Source organism: Bos javanicus, chromosome 15 (genome assembly GCF_032452875.1).
Source record: "Bos javanicus breed banteng chromosome 15, ARS-OSU_banteng_1.0, whole genome shotgun sequence".
NCBI classification, from domain to species: Eukaryota; Metazoa; Chordata; class Mammalia; order Artiodactyla; family Bovidae; genus Bos; species Bos javanicus.
Genome location: NC_083882.1, coordinates 83,347,597 through 83,362,990, shown reverse-complemented (window position 1 = coordinate 83,362,990; position 15,394 = coordinate 83,347,597). Strand labels below are relative to the sequence as shown.

General features: G+C 43.1%; 1 protein-coding gene across 9 annotated transcripts in view; it reads left to right on the top strand.

Annotated features, from left to right (window-relative positions):
- The first annotated feature begins 285 nt into the window (after positions 1-285).
- The window catches only part of PATL1 (PAT1 homolog 1, processing body mRNA decay factor), a 35,940-nt gene continuing 20,831 nt past the window's right edge, over positions 286-15,394 (top strand). For 2 of the 9 annotated variants that reach the window (XM_061381616.1, XM_061381615.1), the window contains exons 1-10: positions 595-2,378; positions 2,472-2,583; positions 8,360-8,577; positions 8,824-8,904; positions 9,722-9,916; positions 10,298-10,369; positions 10,849-10,950; positions 11,407-11,496; positions 11,733-11,953; positions 13,531-13,620. In XM_061381616.1, coding sequence (XP_061237600.1) covers positions 2,334-2,378; positions 2,472-2,583; positions 8,360-8,577; positions 8,824-8,904; positions 9,722-9,916; positions 10,298-10,369; positions 10,849-10,950; positions 11,407-11,496; positions 11,733-11,953; positions 13,531-13,620 — 1,226 coding nt within the window. In that variant the 5' untranslated portion in view covers positions 595-2,333. Of the gene's footprint in view, positions 546-592; positions 2,584-5,369; positions 5,411-8,359; positions 8,578-8,823; positions 8,905-9,721; positions 9,917-10,297; positions 10,370-10,848; positions 10,951-11,406; positions 11,497-11,732; positions 11,954-13,530; positions 13,621-15,394 lie in introns of those variants that run through there. The other 7 variants (XM_061381624.1, XM_061381617.1, XM_061381621.1 and 4 more) reach the window with 7 other exon arrangements.

The following is a 15,394-nucleotide window of genomic DNA, read 5'->3' as shown; positions in this document are numbered from 1 at the left end:
GAACGCCCGAGCAACTCGAAGACGGTGTCGGACGTTGGAAAGACAGTCTAGGAATCTCCGTTTTTCCAGCCCAGGCTAACTTAAGCCTGGGACTCTTCAAAGCCCTGTCCTGTGACAATCACAAGGCTTTTCTCCGCCCCGTCGATGACGGAAAACTCGTGACTGGAACCTGAGCGCCGGGCGAACGCAGAGGAGCCGGAGGGGGCGGAGCTACAAGCCTAGACCGCGAGGAAGCCCCCGACGGGCGGCGCGTGCGCAGTCTCTCGCCGCGGGACCTCCTTCCCGCCGCTGAGACTAGGAAGCGGGACGCCAAATCTGTCCCCGCGCAGCCGCCGCCGCCGGGTGCCGAGCGGGGCGGCCGCCCTCTCCGAGGCGCGCCTGCGCACGTCCCCACGCACGCTCCGGCGTACGGCGGCGGCCAGGGGTCGCGAGCCGGTGGAGGACCCGCGCACGGAGGAGCCCGGGGAGTCGGCGCTTCTTCCCTCCCTCTCCCATTCCCCTCCCCGCTCCCTCTCCCCCCCTCCCCAAGAATGTTCCGCTACGAGGTGAGCCGCCGCGACCGGAAGTGACCCCTCCCTCGGTCCCGCACAAGCCCAGCTCTCTTTCAGTCTCTCTCTCACGCGCGTCGGTCCCGCGCTCTGGGGAGGAGGGAGCGGCCGGGGGAACCCGCGGGACCCAGCGGAAGGCGTCGGTTTGGGGTCGCGGGTTTCAGCCGCGGGTGGAGAGCCAGCTTTGGGGGGGGGGGGGCGGGACCGCCCTGTCGGTGGCCGGCGGAGAGAGCTGACCTCTGTGTTGGGCTGGGGCGGGCCCGTGAAGTACCGTGACCACACAGCCCCCCGCCCCCGCCTCGGAGGAGCGCCGAGTAGAGAGCCTTGCACCCGCAGCCGGTGATTCCTGTGGAGGACTCACTCGGGAAAGGCCAGAGACGCGTTTCCCGCCCTGGACACGGAAGCGTCTCCCCCTCACAAACGGGCGATCGTCAGGTCCCGGGGGCCCGGACTTGCCTTCTGACTGGGGCCGAGGACTGTTGACTGAAGAGGACTGGGGGTTGGGGAGGGGCGTGTCCCGCAGGAGTTCCTTGGGGGCGAGCGGACGGAGACGTGGGCTGGGGGAAGGTCCCGGGAATGCAGGACCAGTCGAGAGTCTTGGCGCTGTCGCTAACTCGCCGTGTGACCTCTAGCGACTCCTGATGCCTTGGACAGGGTTTCTGGGACTTGTAGAACTGACAGGGTTGGTCTAGGTGATCCCTAAGAGTCTCTCCAATTTGAGAAGCAGTGATTTGGTTCAGTAGACTTTCGTGATTTGCGAGTGCTTGGAGAAGTTGCCTCTCATGTGGAGGCAGTCGCTTGCTTGTTTCGTGTTGAGTTTGGGAGGACTTAAGATGGGTAGACTGGCCCTTGAACCTGACTTTTCGTTTGGGAACAGCCTCGCTGAGAGGTGGTCAGTCAAGGTATATCAGAAATGTGCCTGCAGAGAGAGTGGGTTTCCGACCCTGAGTCTTTGAAAACTGTGGACACATAGACCTTCTATTTGATAGGAATGGCTCAAGATCAAACTGACTTTATGAAAATATGGAGAGAAGCGATGAGATGTAGTAGGCAAAATTCCCAAGAAAACTTGGAAAATTAATCAGTTGAAAAGTGAAATGAAGGGGGAGGGAAGGGAGTGTTAAGAACACACCTAGGTTGTTATGGTGATATCTAGCATTGTCTAGCAGTATCCAGTGTTTGTCTAAAACTTTGCCTCCTTTGAGCCTCACAACACCTCTGAAGGAGATGGTATTGTCCCTGCATAAAGAGACTGTGGTTTAAAGTCTAACACAGCCTGAGACACAATAGGTGCTCAGGAGGTATTGAATGAATTAATCAGAAGGGGTGTGGCTTGTCCAGGTTGACCTCGCTTGTAGGAGTAGAGACTGAGCTTGAACTCATCACATCACAGTTTTTCAAGAGTTCACTGTGATTGAAAACTTAGCTTTCTCTTTTACCACCGAGTTTGAGCCTATAGGAAAACAAAATGTGTGAAGGAAAATGGAGAGAAAGCTTTAAAAGGGCTTAATAGTTGAGAACATGACATGAACATGGGAAAGATGAGAATTTCAGTGAAAAATAACTCAGGCAAAAAAAGTGTTCATTTTCAGTTGTCATTGTAACAAGTGATGGAAAGGAAGTTGCAGGCCTAATTTCTTGGTTGCATGAGGAAATGCTATTATTAGAGCCTTGATAAATAGAGAAATGGAAGTTTGGGGGGAAGAGGTTAAATAAATAGGAAAGGGAAGTTGACAGAAAAGGTACTGAATCTTCCAATGTCAGGGAAATTGGGGGATAGAAAAAATGCCATCTGTACAGAAAGTCATAATGAAGCTATTGTGTAGATTGGTAAGGTAAGAACATTTTTAGAACATTTTGAAAATGAGGTTGTGAACTTCCTGAATAGCTAATCTTTTTTTCTCTTTTTTTTTTTTTTTAAAGTCTTTGGAGGATTGTCCTCTGGATGAAGATGAAGATGCATTTCAGGGCCTGGGAGAGGAGGACGAAGAGATTGATCAATTCAATGATGATACATTTGGGTCAGGTGCAGTTGGTAAGTGACAGCTTTCTTTTATAATGTCTCGGTCTCCTGCTCTTTTCAAATGCTGTCTTTTATCAGCATTGATACTTTTGTCTTAGCAGGAATATCCTCATTCACAGAGTTGGCAGACTTCTATTCTTCACTCCAAGCATCTACCGTGCTCCTCTGGGCTTCTGTTTGCCTCACTTACAAAAACCAGGTGTTTTTCTAAGCCGTGTCCCTCCCAGCTTTATGATCTGTGGCCCTCAGTTGACACTATGAGAAAATCAAGTGATTAGAGAAGTACACATTTTATAAAGGCTGAAAATAATCCTGCTGCTAAGTCACTTCAGTCGTGTCCGACTCTATGCGACCCCGTAGATGGCAGCCCACCAGGCTCCCCCGTCCCTGGGATTCTCCAGGCAAGAACACTGGAATGGCTTGCCATTTCCTTCTCCAGAAAATAATCCTAGAAGAAGTAAATATTTATTTGTGGAACATACAACTTAACTAGTGGACTAGGAGAAAACTCAGGTTTTGATATGTATGTTTTAAAATTTAGTTGATCGGTAGTATATAGCATGATCCTCTGTTGTACTGTAGTATATTCAGTTAAATAGAGTTTTTGATTCCAAGAATTTTGGGGATAGAAAGTCTTCATAAATTAGAAAAGTGCTGTGTACAAATGAGATTTTCTCATCCCTGGAGATAGATAATATTTCAGGAATTGGAAGAGGTTAAAAAATTAAAGAGCCAAACTAAACTAGAGGTCATGGTTATAATTACTGAGATGAGAAATTTAGGGGGCAAGTTTATATGATAAAGTTTGAAATTTGAGATTCTAGAACAAGCATACTAATAAGTTAAAATTAAAGTGTACTTAAAAGATGAATAGGTGAGGGAATTCCCTAGTGGTCCAGTGCTTAAGGCTGAACTCTCACTGCCAAGGGCCCCGGTTCCATTTCTGGTTGGAGAACTAAGATCCAGCATGTGCGAGGCCAAAAAGAGAGAGGGAGATGCGGCTATCTTTGCTTTGATGGTGTTGAAAAACAACAATGACCGCATTTACACTGGGATGTGTGAATGTGTGGAGTTTCTTTGAACTCTGTCTAAGCAACAAATATTCAAACTTAAGTAATAAGGAAGAAGAAGAGGAAACTTATCAGTATTGAGTAACCCCAAAATGTTGAATATCAAAAACAAAGAAGGTCTTTAAAAACGTCGTATTGGTTACTGGTTTTGCAGTGACCTAAATGACTTGTTTGTTTAAGCTTAGACCGAGTTAACTGGCAAAAATGAAAAAATGTTCTCTGTTCAGTCAGGGTTTAGAGAATTCACTGGAGAGCTAAAACTGCCACTTTTGGGAGCAGGAAGAGAAGTATTTAAGGTGGAAGCAAGGCTCATTACAAAAGGGAACTGAAGACCTTTTGGATTCCAGCCGTAGTTTAAGGGAAGACCTCGTCCCAGAGGATGATCTAAGATGCTGTTCTTTCTCCAGGGAGACCACAGGGAAGGAGGGGAAGAACAGAGAATGGCGGGAGCAGGGGGCTGATGGAAATTGCAGATTATATTTGAAACTTTAGTAAAAACCTATAGAATACAATAAAGCTCCAAACAAGTGTGTGCTTGCTTCTGGAACTCTTTCTCTCTTAAAATAGTGTACCGAATGTTACCATTTTGTAGCAAATTCGTCTGTATTAAAATGAAATATATTAAGACAGGACATAGCAAATGTCCTCAGTTTTGAACCTGGACTGGAGAGAAATAGTCTTGCCTTCTCCCTGACTTCCAGAGTGCTCGACAGTCTTTTTTTTTTCTGAGTTTCTCCCAAGATAAGGAAAGTATTGCCCTAAAAGAATTTTAAAGTATGCAGAATTGTATTTTATGGGATGGAAAAGCAAAAAGTGCACACACATTGAAAAAGCCCCTAGGGTTACACAGTAAAAGAACAGGTGGTAAAAAGGTAAGAGCGGCGAAATCGCATGTGGATAGGGCAGCCCGTTTCTGTACCCTGAGGCACAAGGATGGTTAAGGACTTCTTGGTCTACAGAGTCTGTAGTTGAGAAAAGATTTCTAAATGTGAGCCCTTAACATTGAGACAATTGTAAGGTTAAAATCCTAGTTCCTCCTAACACCTTGATATAAATAGTGTACAGATTTATAAAAAGAACATTTCTAAGTCCACCTGTGACTTGTTTAATGTACTTCCACAGATGGGTAGAGAATTTAAACAAGGAGGTAGAATGTTAGACCTATGACATATGTTTTGACTTGATGGTTTTTAACTCAAGGAGTGAGTGTCTTGAGTAATACCTGTTAATACAGTAGTTATTTTAAGTCACTGGCTACAAATGCTCTGATGTCACCTTTCCGTAAGAAACTAGTCAGTGTCTTTGCATGGAAAAAAATATTTGCGTCATCTTTGAGCAATAAATGGGCCATAGTAACCTCAACTCATTCTCTAAAAACGAAAGCTTACACTTCCAAGGTACTTATTAGATGCTCGGGACCATTCTAAATGTTTTACATATATTATCAATCCTGATAGCAATCTTATGAGGTAGGCACTATTATTATCGTCATTTTAGCTAATGAAGAAGGAAAGTGTCAGAGAGGTTAAGTTACTATAAATACAATCAGTGTAAACTACAAGTTATGTTTAACAGTATTTGGGGAATCCTTGGAAATCTTCTGCCTCCACGTGGAAGGATCCTCATTGTTTTTTCCTCCTTTTTACTGATAACTGCTGAAATCTTTAGAGACTGAGATTGCTCTAAAGTTAAATTAACTCTACTTCTTTTTATTTTGTTTTTATTCAGATATATCCCAGAGACAGATTTGAAGGGAATTGCCACAACAAGTACATGTTTATAAAAGCAGACAGGATTTTAGTAACTCACATCTGGGTATAGGTTAATTTTTTTTAACATTTGTATTTATTTGGCTGTACTGAGTCTTAGTTGCATCACATGAGAATCTTCACTGTGGCATGTGGGATCTAGTTCCCTGACCAGGGGTTGAACCGGGGCTCTCTGCACTGGGAGCACAGTGTTAGCCATCAGATCACCAGGGAAGTCCCAGAGTATAGGTTATAGTTAAAGGAAAATAGGTATCTCTTTCCCTACATTTCTCTTGTTGTTTTCCCCTACCCTTTATCATTTTGGCGAGTGTGGGTTGAGGTCAAACAAACAAAGGCATGTTTAAGTAACTATATTTTTCAGTCATTCAAAGAAGATACAGAGTGAAGTGTCTTTTTACACCAAGGCCATGTGTGGCCTCTGACGTTGCTTCAGGTGATTTTTCACAAAACAGGAAATACATAAAATGATGATGATGGCGTTTTGTGGCATAGATTTCTTTACTTACATATTTGAAAAAGTAACAATTCACAACAGAGCCTTTCTTACAGAATATGGCTACTAATCAGTGTTTTTTAAATTAATTACTAAGGACAAATAGATAATCGTCTTTGATGAGACATATAGTAAAGCTTCCCTGGTAGCTCAAATGGTAAAGTGTCTGCCTACAATGCGGGAGACCCAGGTTCGATCCCTGGGTCGGGAAGATCCCCTGAAGAAGGAAATGGCAACCCACTCCAGTAATCTTGCCTGGAAAATCCCATTGACCGAGGAGCCTGGTAGGCTACAGTCCGTGGAGTTGCAAAGAGTCGGACATGACTGAGCGACTTCACTTCACTTCATAGAAAAGTTAGTAAATAGGATTATGAGAAGTGAATGGAAACTCTTCTACATTAGAATTAATCCATTAACAAATCAGTTTCTTAAATTTGGGTAATAAATGTTTTTAAAACATCCCATAATTAGGGATCATAGACTCTTTTTTTTTCCCCCCTTTTTTTGGCATTGTTGAGTCAATAAGGTTGGAAAAAGCAGTTGGTCCTTCAGAGCATCCTAGCTTACTCTTCTTTAGCAAAGATGACACCAAGTATTAATGTCACAATTGATTTTTGATTATGCTATTCCTTGTTTTTTTTTAATAACTGATAATTTAGTACTCTAAATTTTCATCTAAACTAGATTTTTCCCTTACTGTACATAGTACATTCAGATCTATCACAGCCCTCCAAGACTAGACAGTGGTTCTGATCGTATCAGATATCCTACTTTGTGTTTCTACTTTTAAAAATTTAACATTCCTGAAGAATTGTGGGGAAGTTTTGCTGAGTTACATATTTGTATAATGTTTAAAATTTTTTTTTTAGCAAACATGTATTTGTAAACAGGAAAAAAGAGTAAAGATACTTTTAACAAGTTCCATATGAAAGTCTAAATCTTTTTTTGAAGTAGCTACCATTTATTACACCCTTAGTATATACCAGACACTTTTTTTTTCTTTGCATGTTGTTTCCAGTCCTTCTCCTTTCTTTAAACGAGATATATAGAAAAATAAAATGGGGAGGATTGTCATTAAGGACAGTTCTTCAGAATTCTGTGTTGTGATGTTAGTTATAAAGAGAATTACCTATTGTCTGTGTTGGATTTGCAGAACATATAAAACTAAAATAGGAATAAAAATATGTAATGTATGCAAGAGAATACATGGGGTTTTGGTGGGTTAGATGAGGCAAAGGTAAGAATTGAAATGAAAAGATTATTTAGAGAAAGCGTCAGTGAGGAGGGAAAGAAAGGTGTCTGAATTTGAATGCTAAAGGCGAAATAGTAGCGCTTTTATGATGGAGGTAGAAGGGAATGATGAGTGATGTGGTTAAGGAGCCTGGAATGAAAGAGGTGATGGAGATGAGGTCTAGTTCTGGAGAAGCTGATAAAGGCTTCTGTAGATTTTCATCTGTGAAATAATCCTCTGTCAGCATAAACAATGAGAAAATAACCTAGGATCAGTGATACAGACTCCATAGTAGTGTACAGAAACGGAGACAGTTAAAGAAGAGAGCTGAGCCTCACCTTTCCCCTGACGTACTGCAGTAGCCTGCTAACAGACCTCCATTCTTCCCGTAGTGCGACCCCCTTCTCCCCAAATCTGTTTTCAGCACAGCAACCAGATCAGTTCTTTCAGCAAGCCCAGCCACATCCTGACTTCTCGGGGTCCCATTTCAGAGCAGCTCTAAAGGACCCCCGAGAGCTCCCCCCAATCCACGCCAACCTCATTTTTCTTCTCCCTTCACCCGTGTTCGTTCCAGTCCAAACGCAGTCCTTGCTGCTTCTGAAAATTGTCAGTCTCTCATTTTAAGTCCTCTATACTGACCGTCCTTTGCCTGAGACACGCTTCCCCTAGATATCCATGTGGTGAACTTTTTAACTCTTGAATTTTTGCTCAAATGTCACTTCCCTTGTCTGTTTCTTACAGTGATGTATGCCATGCACCTAGAACAGTGTTTGTCACATGATAGATGCTCAAAACACACTAACTGGATGAAAGGAATGGATTTAAAAGCTTGTAAAGAAGATGACAGTTATCTAAGAGAAAGTCGTATGCTAGCATGAGTTTTTGCCTAAAATGTCACAGAATCTCAAAGCCACAGGTTGTAGTACACATATATATCACCAATTTAGAAATCAGTTTCAGAATATAATCTAGATGCCATTGCTAATGTATTAATCTGTTACTCTAAAAGTTTGAATTTTATTCCTGATAGGATGTTTGTTCTCAATAGTGAGAAGCCCACTTTAAATGTGCCCCCTTAATTTAAATCTTATTTCATGTGTCTAGGTGGAAATTTAACTTCCCACCTGTCTTCTGGAGTTGGAATTGTTTATTTGGTTAACAGAAGAATTTCATGAAACTTTTTATTCCAATATGAACTCTGTTTCTTTTTCTGATTTCCTCATAGATGATGATTGGCAGGAAGCACATGAGCGCCTGGCTGAACTGGAAGAGAAGCTACCTGCAGCAGTTAATGAACAAAGCGGCAATGGAGAAAGGGATGAGATGGACTTGTTGGGTGACCATGAGGAGAATCTGGCAGAGAGGCTCAGCAAGATGGTGATTGAAAATGAACTTGAAGACCCAGCTATCATGAGGGCGGTACAGACCAGGCCCGTGTTGCAAGTAAGTGGCTGTGAGCTGATTTACCATACTGAGAGAATTACACATGCCATAGAAATTTGGTGATATTATTCCTTATGATAGCAGTTCTAGAGATGAAGTTGGGGTATAAGGTATTTTCTAGAATGCTGTAGTTTCTTTATCCTCAACAGTTGCAGCTCTTTGAGAGCTTTGTTCACTACAAACTGGTAAGTTCCCCAGAGAGCCTGCACTGTTCCACACTTTGTATGTGTTTTCCTTTCTTGCTAGCCCCAACCAGGAAGTCTCAATTCCAGCATCTGGGATGGATCTGAAGTTCTGAGGCGAATCCGAGGACCACTGCTTGCTCAGGTATTAAACGTTTTCTCATTATATAAAATTCCTAGCATCCGCAGCCTGGCTCCTGTTATTGCCCTTCCCTTACTGGAGTGATGTATAGATGTATGTTCTCTGCTGGCCTCGTGTTGGTCACATCGTCCAGCAGCCATAGCTGAACCTCAGACTCCATGGTAATGCTCACTTGATTGTGCTTTCCTTTGAAATGGTTGAAAGGGAGCCATTGGAACATGAAAATTTTGGCAGCTTATGATCTCAATTTCAATTAAAGTCATTTTAGGGGCTTCCCAGGTGACGCTAGTGATAAAGAATCTGCCTGCAGTGCAAGAGTTGCAAGAGACACGGGTTCTATCCCTGGGCCGGGAAGATCCCCTGAAGTAGGAAATGGGAACTCGCTCCAGTATTCTTGCCTGGAATACGAGGACAGAGGAACCTGGCGGGCTACAGTCTGTAGGGCTGCAGAGAGTTGGACACGACCAAGCGACTGAACGCACACAACACACACACACAGTCATTTTTAGGCACAACTGTCAGGACAGAGCAGACCGATGTTGGCCAGTGGTTGAGGGTGACGGGAGAGGCGACTGCAAATGGGCAGCGCTGAGGCAGTTTGGGGAGTGACAGAACTGCTGAGTCTTGATTTTGGCGGCAGGTCCGTGACTCTGCATTTATCAGAATTTAGTCCTATACGCCACAGAGGGTAAATTTTATTGGATGTGAAATAAAACTAAATAAAAATTAAAAAAATAATTTCTCAAGGTATTGGGCGTCTGTAAAGGTGATGAAGAGATTTCAAGCTAGCTAATTTTTTTAACACTACTTCCTCAATTAGGAAATGCCTACAGTGTCTGTGTTAGAATATGCCTTGCCTCAGAGGCCCCCCCAGGGCCCAGAAGATGATCGGGACCTTTCCGAGCGCGCATTACCAAGGCGGTCCACCTCGCCTGTCATTGGGAGTCCTCCTGTTAGAGCTGTCCCCATAGGCACCCCACCTAAGCAGATGGCTGTGCCCAGCTTCAACCAGCAGGTACCTCTCCTCAACAGGCACTCAGCCCAGGATACTGGGAATCTGGGCAAAACTCTTTGGGAAATGTGCTACTGGGAGGAGGGTGGAAGTGTGGGGTAGGCATTAGATTAGAAAGAAAAATAGCCGATTAGAGGAGAAGTTAGCACAAACAAGAGACACATTCCCCAATGCCCTTTGCTGGTGCTGCTCCTGTTGCTGCTGCCTTTTAATTGGGGGAGAAAAAGGGTAGTTAACCACATTTAGTGTAAATACCCGTTTTAAAGTGTTTTACTGGCTGCCCAAAACCTTGGCAGAGAGGTAGCTGAAAGCTGGGGGGAGTGGGGACACACAGCATTGTCCACATCCCTTTTTACCTTTAAGATATCCCTGCTTTCCCTAGAGCCTGTGCAGTCCTGTTCCATAGACTTCCCTCCACCTGAAACCAGCAGCTGGAAAGGAAGGCCAATGTGGAAGGTATGGGGGGAGGGTGGTGTTGGTATGGCCTAGTTAGGCTCAATATCCTCTGAAATGGTGGAGTCACAGTGGACACAAAAGAGCTGAGCATGGCGGCCATATCACAGGGGCTTCAGAATAGGACTTAGTTAATCCTCCAGCTTTCTTATTCCATCTCCCTCACTGCTACCAAAACATATCCTCTTGGAGAGAATTTGCAAGTCAGAGTATCTGCTGGTACCTCCCTCAGATAGCATGGAAGGGTGGGGATAACTGGAGAATTAGCTAAATCTTCCTCAGTTAAAAAGTGGCACGTTGCTTGATATTTGTGAGAGGAAGTGACCGAAGGTTCTACACGTGGACCAAAGCCATAGCAGTTTGCTTAGAAGTAGGGCTTCGCATTGAGTTCTGTGTCTCTGCCAGTACTCGAGGGGAGGGGGTACAGGTGGAGGGAAAACTGGCTTCACTGAGTGCAGTTGTATGTGTGCTTGTCCTTGTAGATTCTGTGTCCAAAGCCTGTCCACGTTCGGCCCCCAATGCCGCCACGGTATCCTGCTCCCTATGGTGAGAGGATGTCTCCAAACCAGCTCTGCAGTGTCCCGGTATGCCGCTCTGCAGCCTAGTGAAGACGTGCAGTGTGTGTTTTCTGATCAGTGCCTGGTGTATCGATACCTCCTAAATGATACATGTTTTTCGTAATCTCCATACTTGAATTTCTGGATCTTAAGAGTACCCAGGTCAGGAAACATGGTTCATTGTGTTCAGCTATTTCTTACCTCAACTCATTTCGTATCTTTAAAGATCTAAACTTGATATGATCTGGTTTCGTGTTGTTACAGTCCTTCGTTCTCCTGCTTCCTTTTCCCATTACATAATCCTAGTGGTTTGTAACTCCTAGCGTTACTCTCTCTCACGTCCCTTCAGTGGACAGCTCAGCTCTGCCCTTTGGGAGTTTTCCTGTCCATGTCTATTCTGCGTTTCTAGTGCGTTCCCCTGTTATTTCTCTGTTTTTATGGTATGACTAATGTTTTCGTTTCCTTTTTTTTTTTTTTTTTAAGAACTCCTCCCTGCTGGGCCACCCTTTTCCCCCTAGCGTCCCTCCTGTCCTCAGCCCCCTCCAGAGAGCACAGCTTCTTGGAGGAGCACAGGTAAGCGTAGGATTAGCTCAGCCTGTAAAGAGCTCACCTAACTTTCCTAGCGTTCACTAGCTCACATCCCCCCCTTTTTTTTATTCTCGCTACTAATCAATTCCTACTGCCTCTTCTTTCTTCCCCCCATTACTTTCTCAAGCAAAGTTATTGATGGAAACAGTATTCACTGTTCTGTGGATGAAAGTAAGGGGACCTGCCAATCAACTAAATCCAAGATCTTGTTCTTCTTGCAGCTACAGCCTGGACGGATGTCTCCCAGCCAGTTTGCACGGGTCCCTGGATTCGTGGGCAGCCCACTTGCCGCCATGAATCCCAAGCTGTTGCAAGGGCGAATTGGGCAGATGCTCCCCCCGGCGCCAGGCTTCCGCGCCTTCTTCAGCGCCCCACCCCCCACTACACCGCCCCCTCCGCAGCAGCACCCCCCTGGCCCAGGACCCCACCTGCAAAACCTAAGGTATACAGAGAAGTGTGACTGTCTGTCCCTGGTCCGCTGAGTCTCTTGATTGTTGACGTTTAGTGATAGAAGGTAGCAGTCTCCTTGCTATTTTCAAATGATGTATTTTGAGATGTTATTTGATCCTCAAGTTGCCAAACACAGAAATGTTGGATGGTCTCCAAGGTTTCATATGAATCACATTTCCCTCCAGTCATGTGCTTCCTGGGCTTCCCAGGTGGCTCAGTGATAAAGAACTGCCTGCCAGTGCTGGAGAGGTGGGTTCCATCCCTGGGTCGGAAAGATCCCCTGGAGAAGGAAATGGCAACCCCTTCCAGGATTCTTGCCTGAGAAATCCCATGGACAGAGGAGCCTGATGGGCTACAGTCCTTGGGGTCGCAAAGAGTAGGGCACAATTCAGCAACTAAACAACAACAAGATGCTTCCTACTTACATTTGCACGTTAATAATCACCTTTTTCATTTCTTCTGAAGTTTCTTATGTCTCACGTATCCATTCGACACACACACATACATGCGTGAAGTGCTGCTCACCTAACGAGACTTGTCTTACACTACGGAGCAGAGAGGGGAGTCCCTGATGGTCCCGTGGTTAGGACTCAGTGCTTTTACTGCCATGGCCCATGTTCAGTCAGGGGAACTGAGATCCAGCAAGGTACATCGTGCAACCAAAAAAAAAAAGAGGAACAGAGAAATAGATGCTGAGTTGTCAGCTAATCTCAGTGCTTAGCTACTTGCTTGCTTCCACTGGGATTTTACGATAGAGGTTTAACTTCCTGCTTCAGTGAAATTGTGTTTTATTATATATCACGTCGTCTCAGGGTTCTCCTAAGAAGCAGAACCAGTAGGATATAAAGAAGATATTTACTTTAAGGCATTGGCTTACATGATTGTGGGGCTAGGAAGTCCAAAATCCGTAGGGCAGGCCAGCAGGCTGGACATTCTGTCGGAAGTTGTGGTTGCAACCTGAGGTCTGAATTTGTAGGGCAGGTGAGCAGGCTGGAAACTCAGTCAGGCCTTCCCATGTTCCAGTCTTGAGGCAAAATTCCTTCTCTGGGAAACTGGTTTTCCTTTTAGGGCCTTCAACTGATAGGCAAGGCCCACCCACATTATCTAGGGCCATCTTTCTCTCTCTTAAAGTTAGTAATTGTAAATGTTAATAGCATCTACAGAATACCATCACAGCAACGTCTAGATGAGTGTCCAAACAACTGGGTGTCTGAGACAAGTCGACATATTAAATCAACTGTCACAGGTATATTCTCAGTGTCATTTCCAAATGTGAACTTGAGTACATTAAATTTAGTTAGAGAGCTCTCTTTAACAGTTAGGAGCAAAGAGAATTAAACTCGCTTACTGCTGATTCAGATTTTATGATTGTCTTCTTGGGAGTTGATAATTGTCTTTTGTGGAAGATATGAAAATACAGCTATGTCTTCCTTATGAAAGATCTTCTTAGAGTAGACACCAACATTCTCTTGGGTGAACCTGTGTGAAGTTATCCAGTTATTGACCACATTCTTTAAAGCTTCAGGTCATCAGAAGGACAGAACTGAACATCTTTCCCTTTTTTCTTAGATCACAGGCTCCAATGTTTAGACCAGACACAACCCACCTTCATCCACAGCACCGTCGACTTTTGCATCAGAGACAGCAACAGAATAGAAAGTAAGTACTTAACCTTCTCTTTTGTGGTTTCTTAATTTAGGTTTCATTTTTGACCTATCTAGCTTACTTTTTAAGTAAATTTAATCAATATTGAGCTTATTTCAATTGGCTAAGTCAGGTTATATGTGCTATTTTATGTAACGCACAAGCTTTGAATGACTAGAGCTTATCAACTTATTTCCAAGTTAATATAATTCTGAAATGCAGTTTAGATCTGGGGTGGGGGGTGGTCAACATATTATACTCACTCCTTATCAAATTCTTCCCATACTTTTAACTACATTTTTATTTACCATCTCGGCTCAGAGGTAATCTTGAAGTATAGTCTCTAACATTACATTGGGGTCTTATGTAAAGCCAACAGCCACTTTATTTTTGCCTCAGTTTCATCCTCATTCAAATATATATTTATATATGTGGCCCCAGCTGTGTACCAGCTACTGTGGTCAGTTTGGGGGATTAGAAGAAGAACAAGACATAACAAGCCCTTGCTTTCATTGAGCTTATATTTTATTATCATTCTTATACATAAAATAAGAGAATTAAACATAACTTTGAAGTTTTTACAGCTTTCCCTTTTATGGTTCTTTGTGTATAATTTCCTTTTTCTTTCAAAAAAAAAATTCTGGAATATTTTTTGCAGAGGTAAAAAACTAGTATGGGCCTTTAAGACACAAAAAATAAAAACCATAAAGGAAAAGATTAATAATACATTGACTGTTAAAATACAAGCTTCTCAGGCCTGCAGTTGACATTATGGTATTGTGCATTTCAGAATTTAAAAGGGTAGATCTCATGTTAAGCATCTTATCCCCCCAACTCCTCAAAAAGGGAAGAAGAACAAAGGGACCCAAGGAGTGGGTGTATCCGTCTAGTGCCTTTTTTATGCTGATGGCATGACAAGTGTTTGCATTTTTCTAGACTTACTGATTTGTATACATTGAATTGTATGTTTCTTTGTACAGTAGTTATCACTGAATAAAGGTGTTTACAAATATTTTTTATGAAATTGTAAAAATATATTAAATTTCTGTATAACAAAAGGCATCAAACATAAGCATGCAGTTTTCCAATAGAGGAAACCTACATGGCTCATAAAAATGCAAAGATTTTCAGGCTCACCTGTATTGAGAAGAGTGCAGATTGAAATTAGATAATCATTTTATATCCTCAGACGGCAAAACATGACGTCTCTCAACACTCTCGTTGTTAGCAGGAGTGGAATATATGTAGCCTTTGGAGAGAGAATTTGGCAATAAACGATAAGGGTGACAATGTAGGTACATTGAATCCTAACAGTTTCACTTTTCAGAACATACCTGGGGGTATGTTATCACTGTGGACAAGTATGAAACACATAATGCTGATTAAGAATCAAGGAGCAGAATTTTATGCCTGATTCCATTTGTGTAAAATGGAACACTACTCTATGATATTTAAAGGTAGATGTACCAGTAATACAAGTATAAAAATATTTCATGAAGGATATGTATCAGAGTTAGGATAGTGGTTCCTATAGGAAAGAAGGGAAGCTGGAAACTGTGCTCTCGAGGGGCACAGGTGTGCCTTCAACTGTAAATGTAGTACTGTGTTACTTTAATATCACTTTTTAAAAATCTGAAGCAAATTTGACCAAATAATTTTTTCATTAAGTCCAAATGGTGAATAAATGGATTTTTGAATGTTTGCTGGACCTTTCTATGTGTTTAAAGTATATCATAATTTTCAACAAGTTTCTTAAAAGTATGTAGACTTGGAGTCAAGTTGGCCTGTG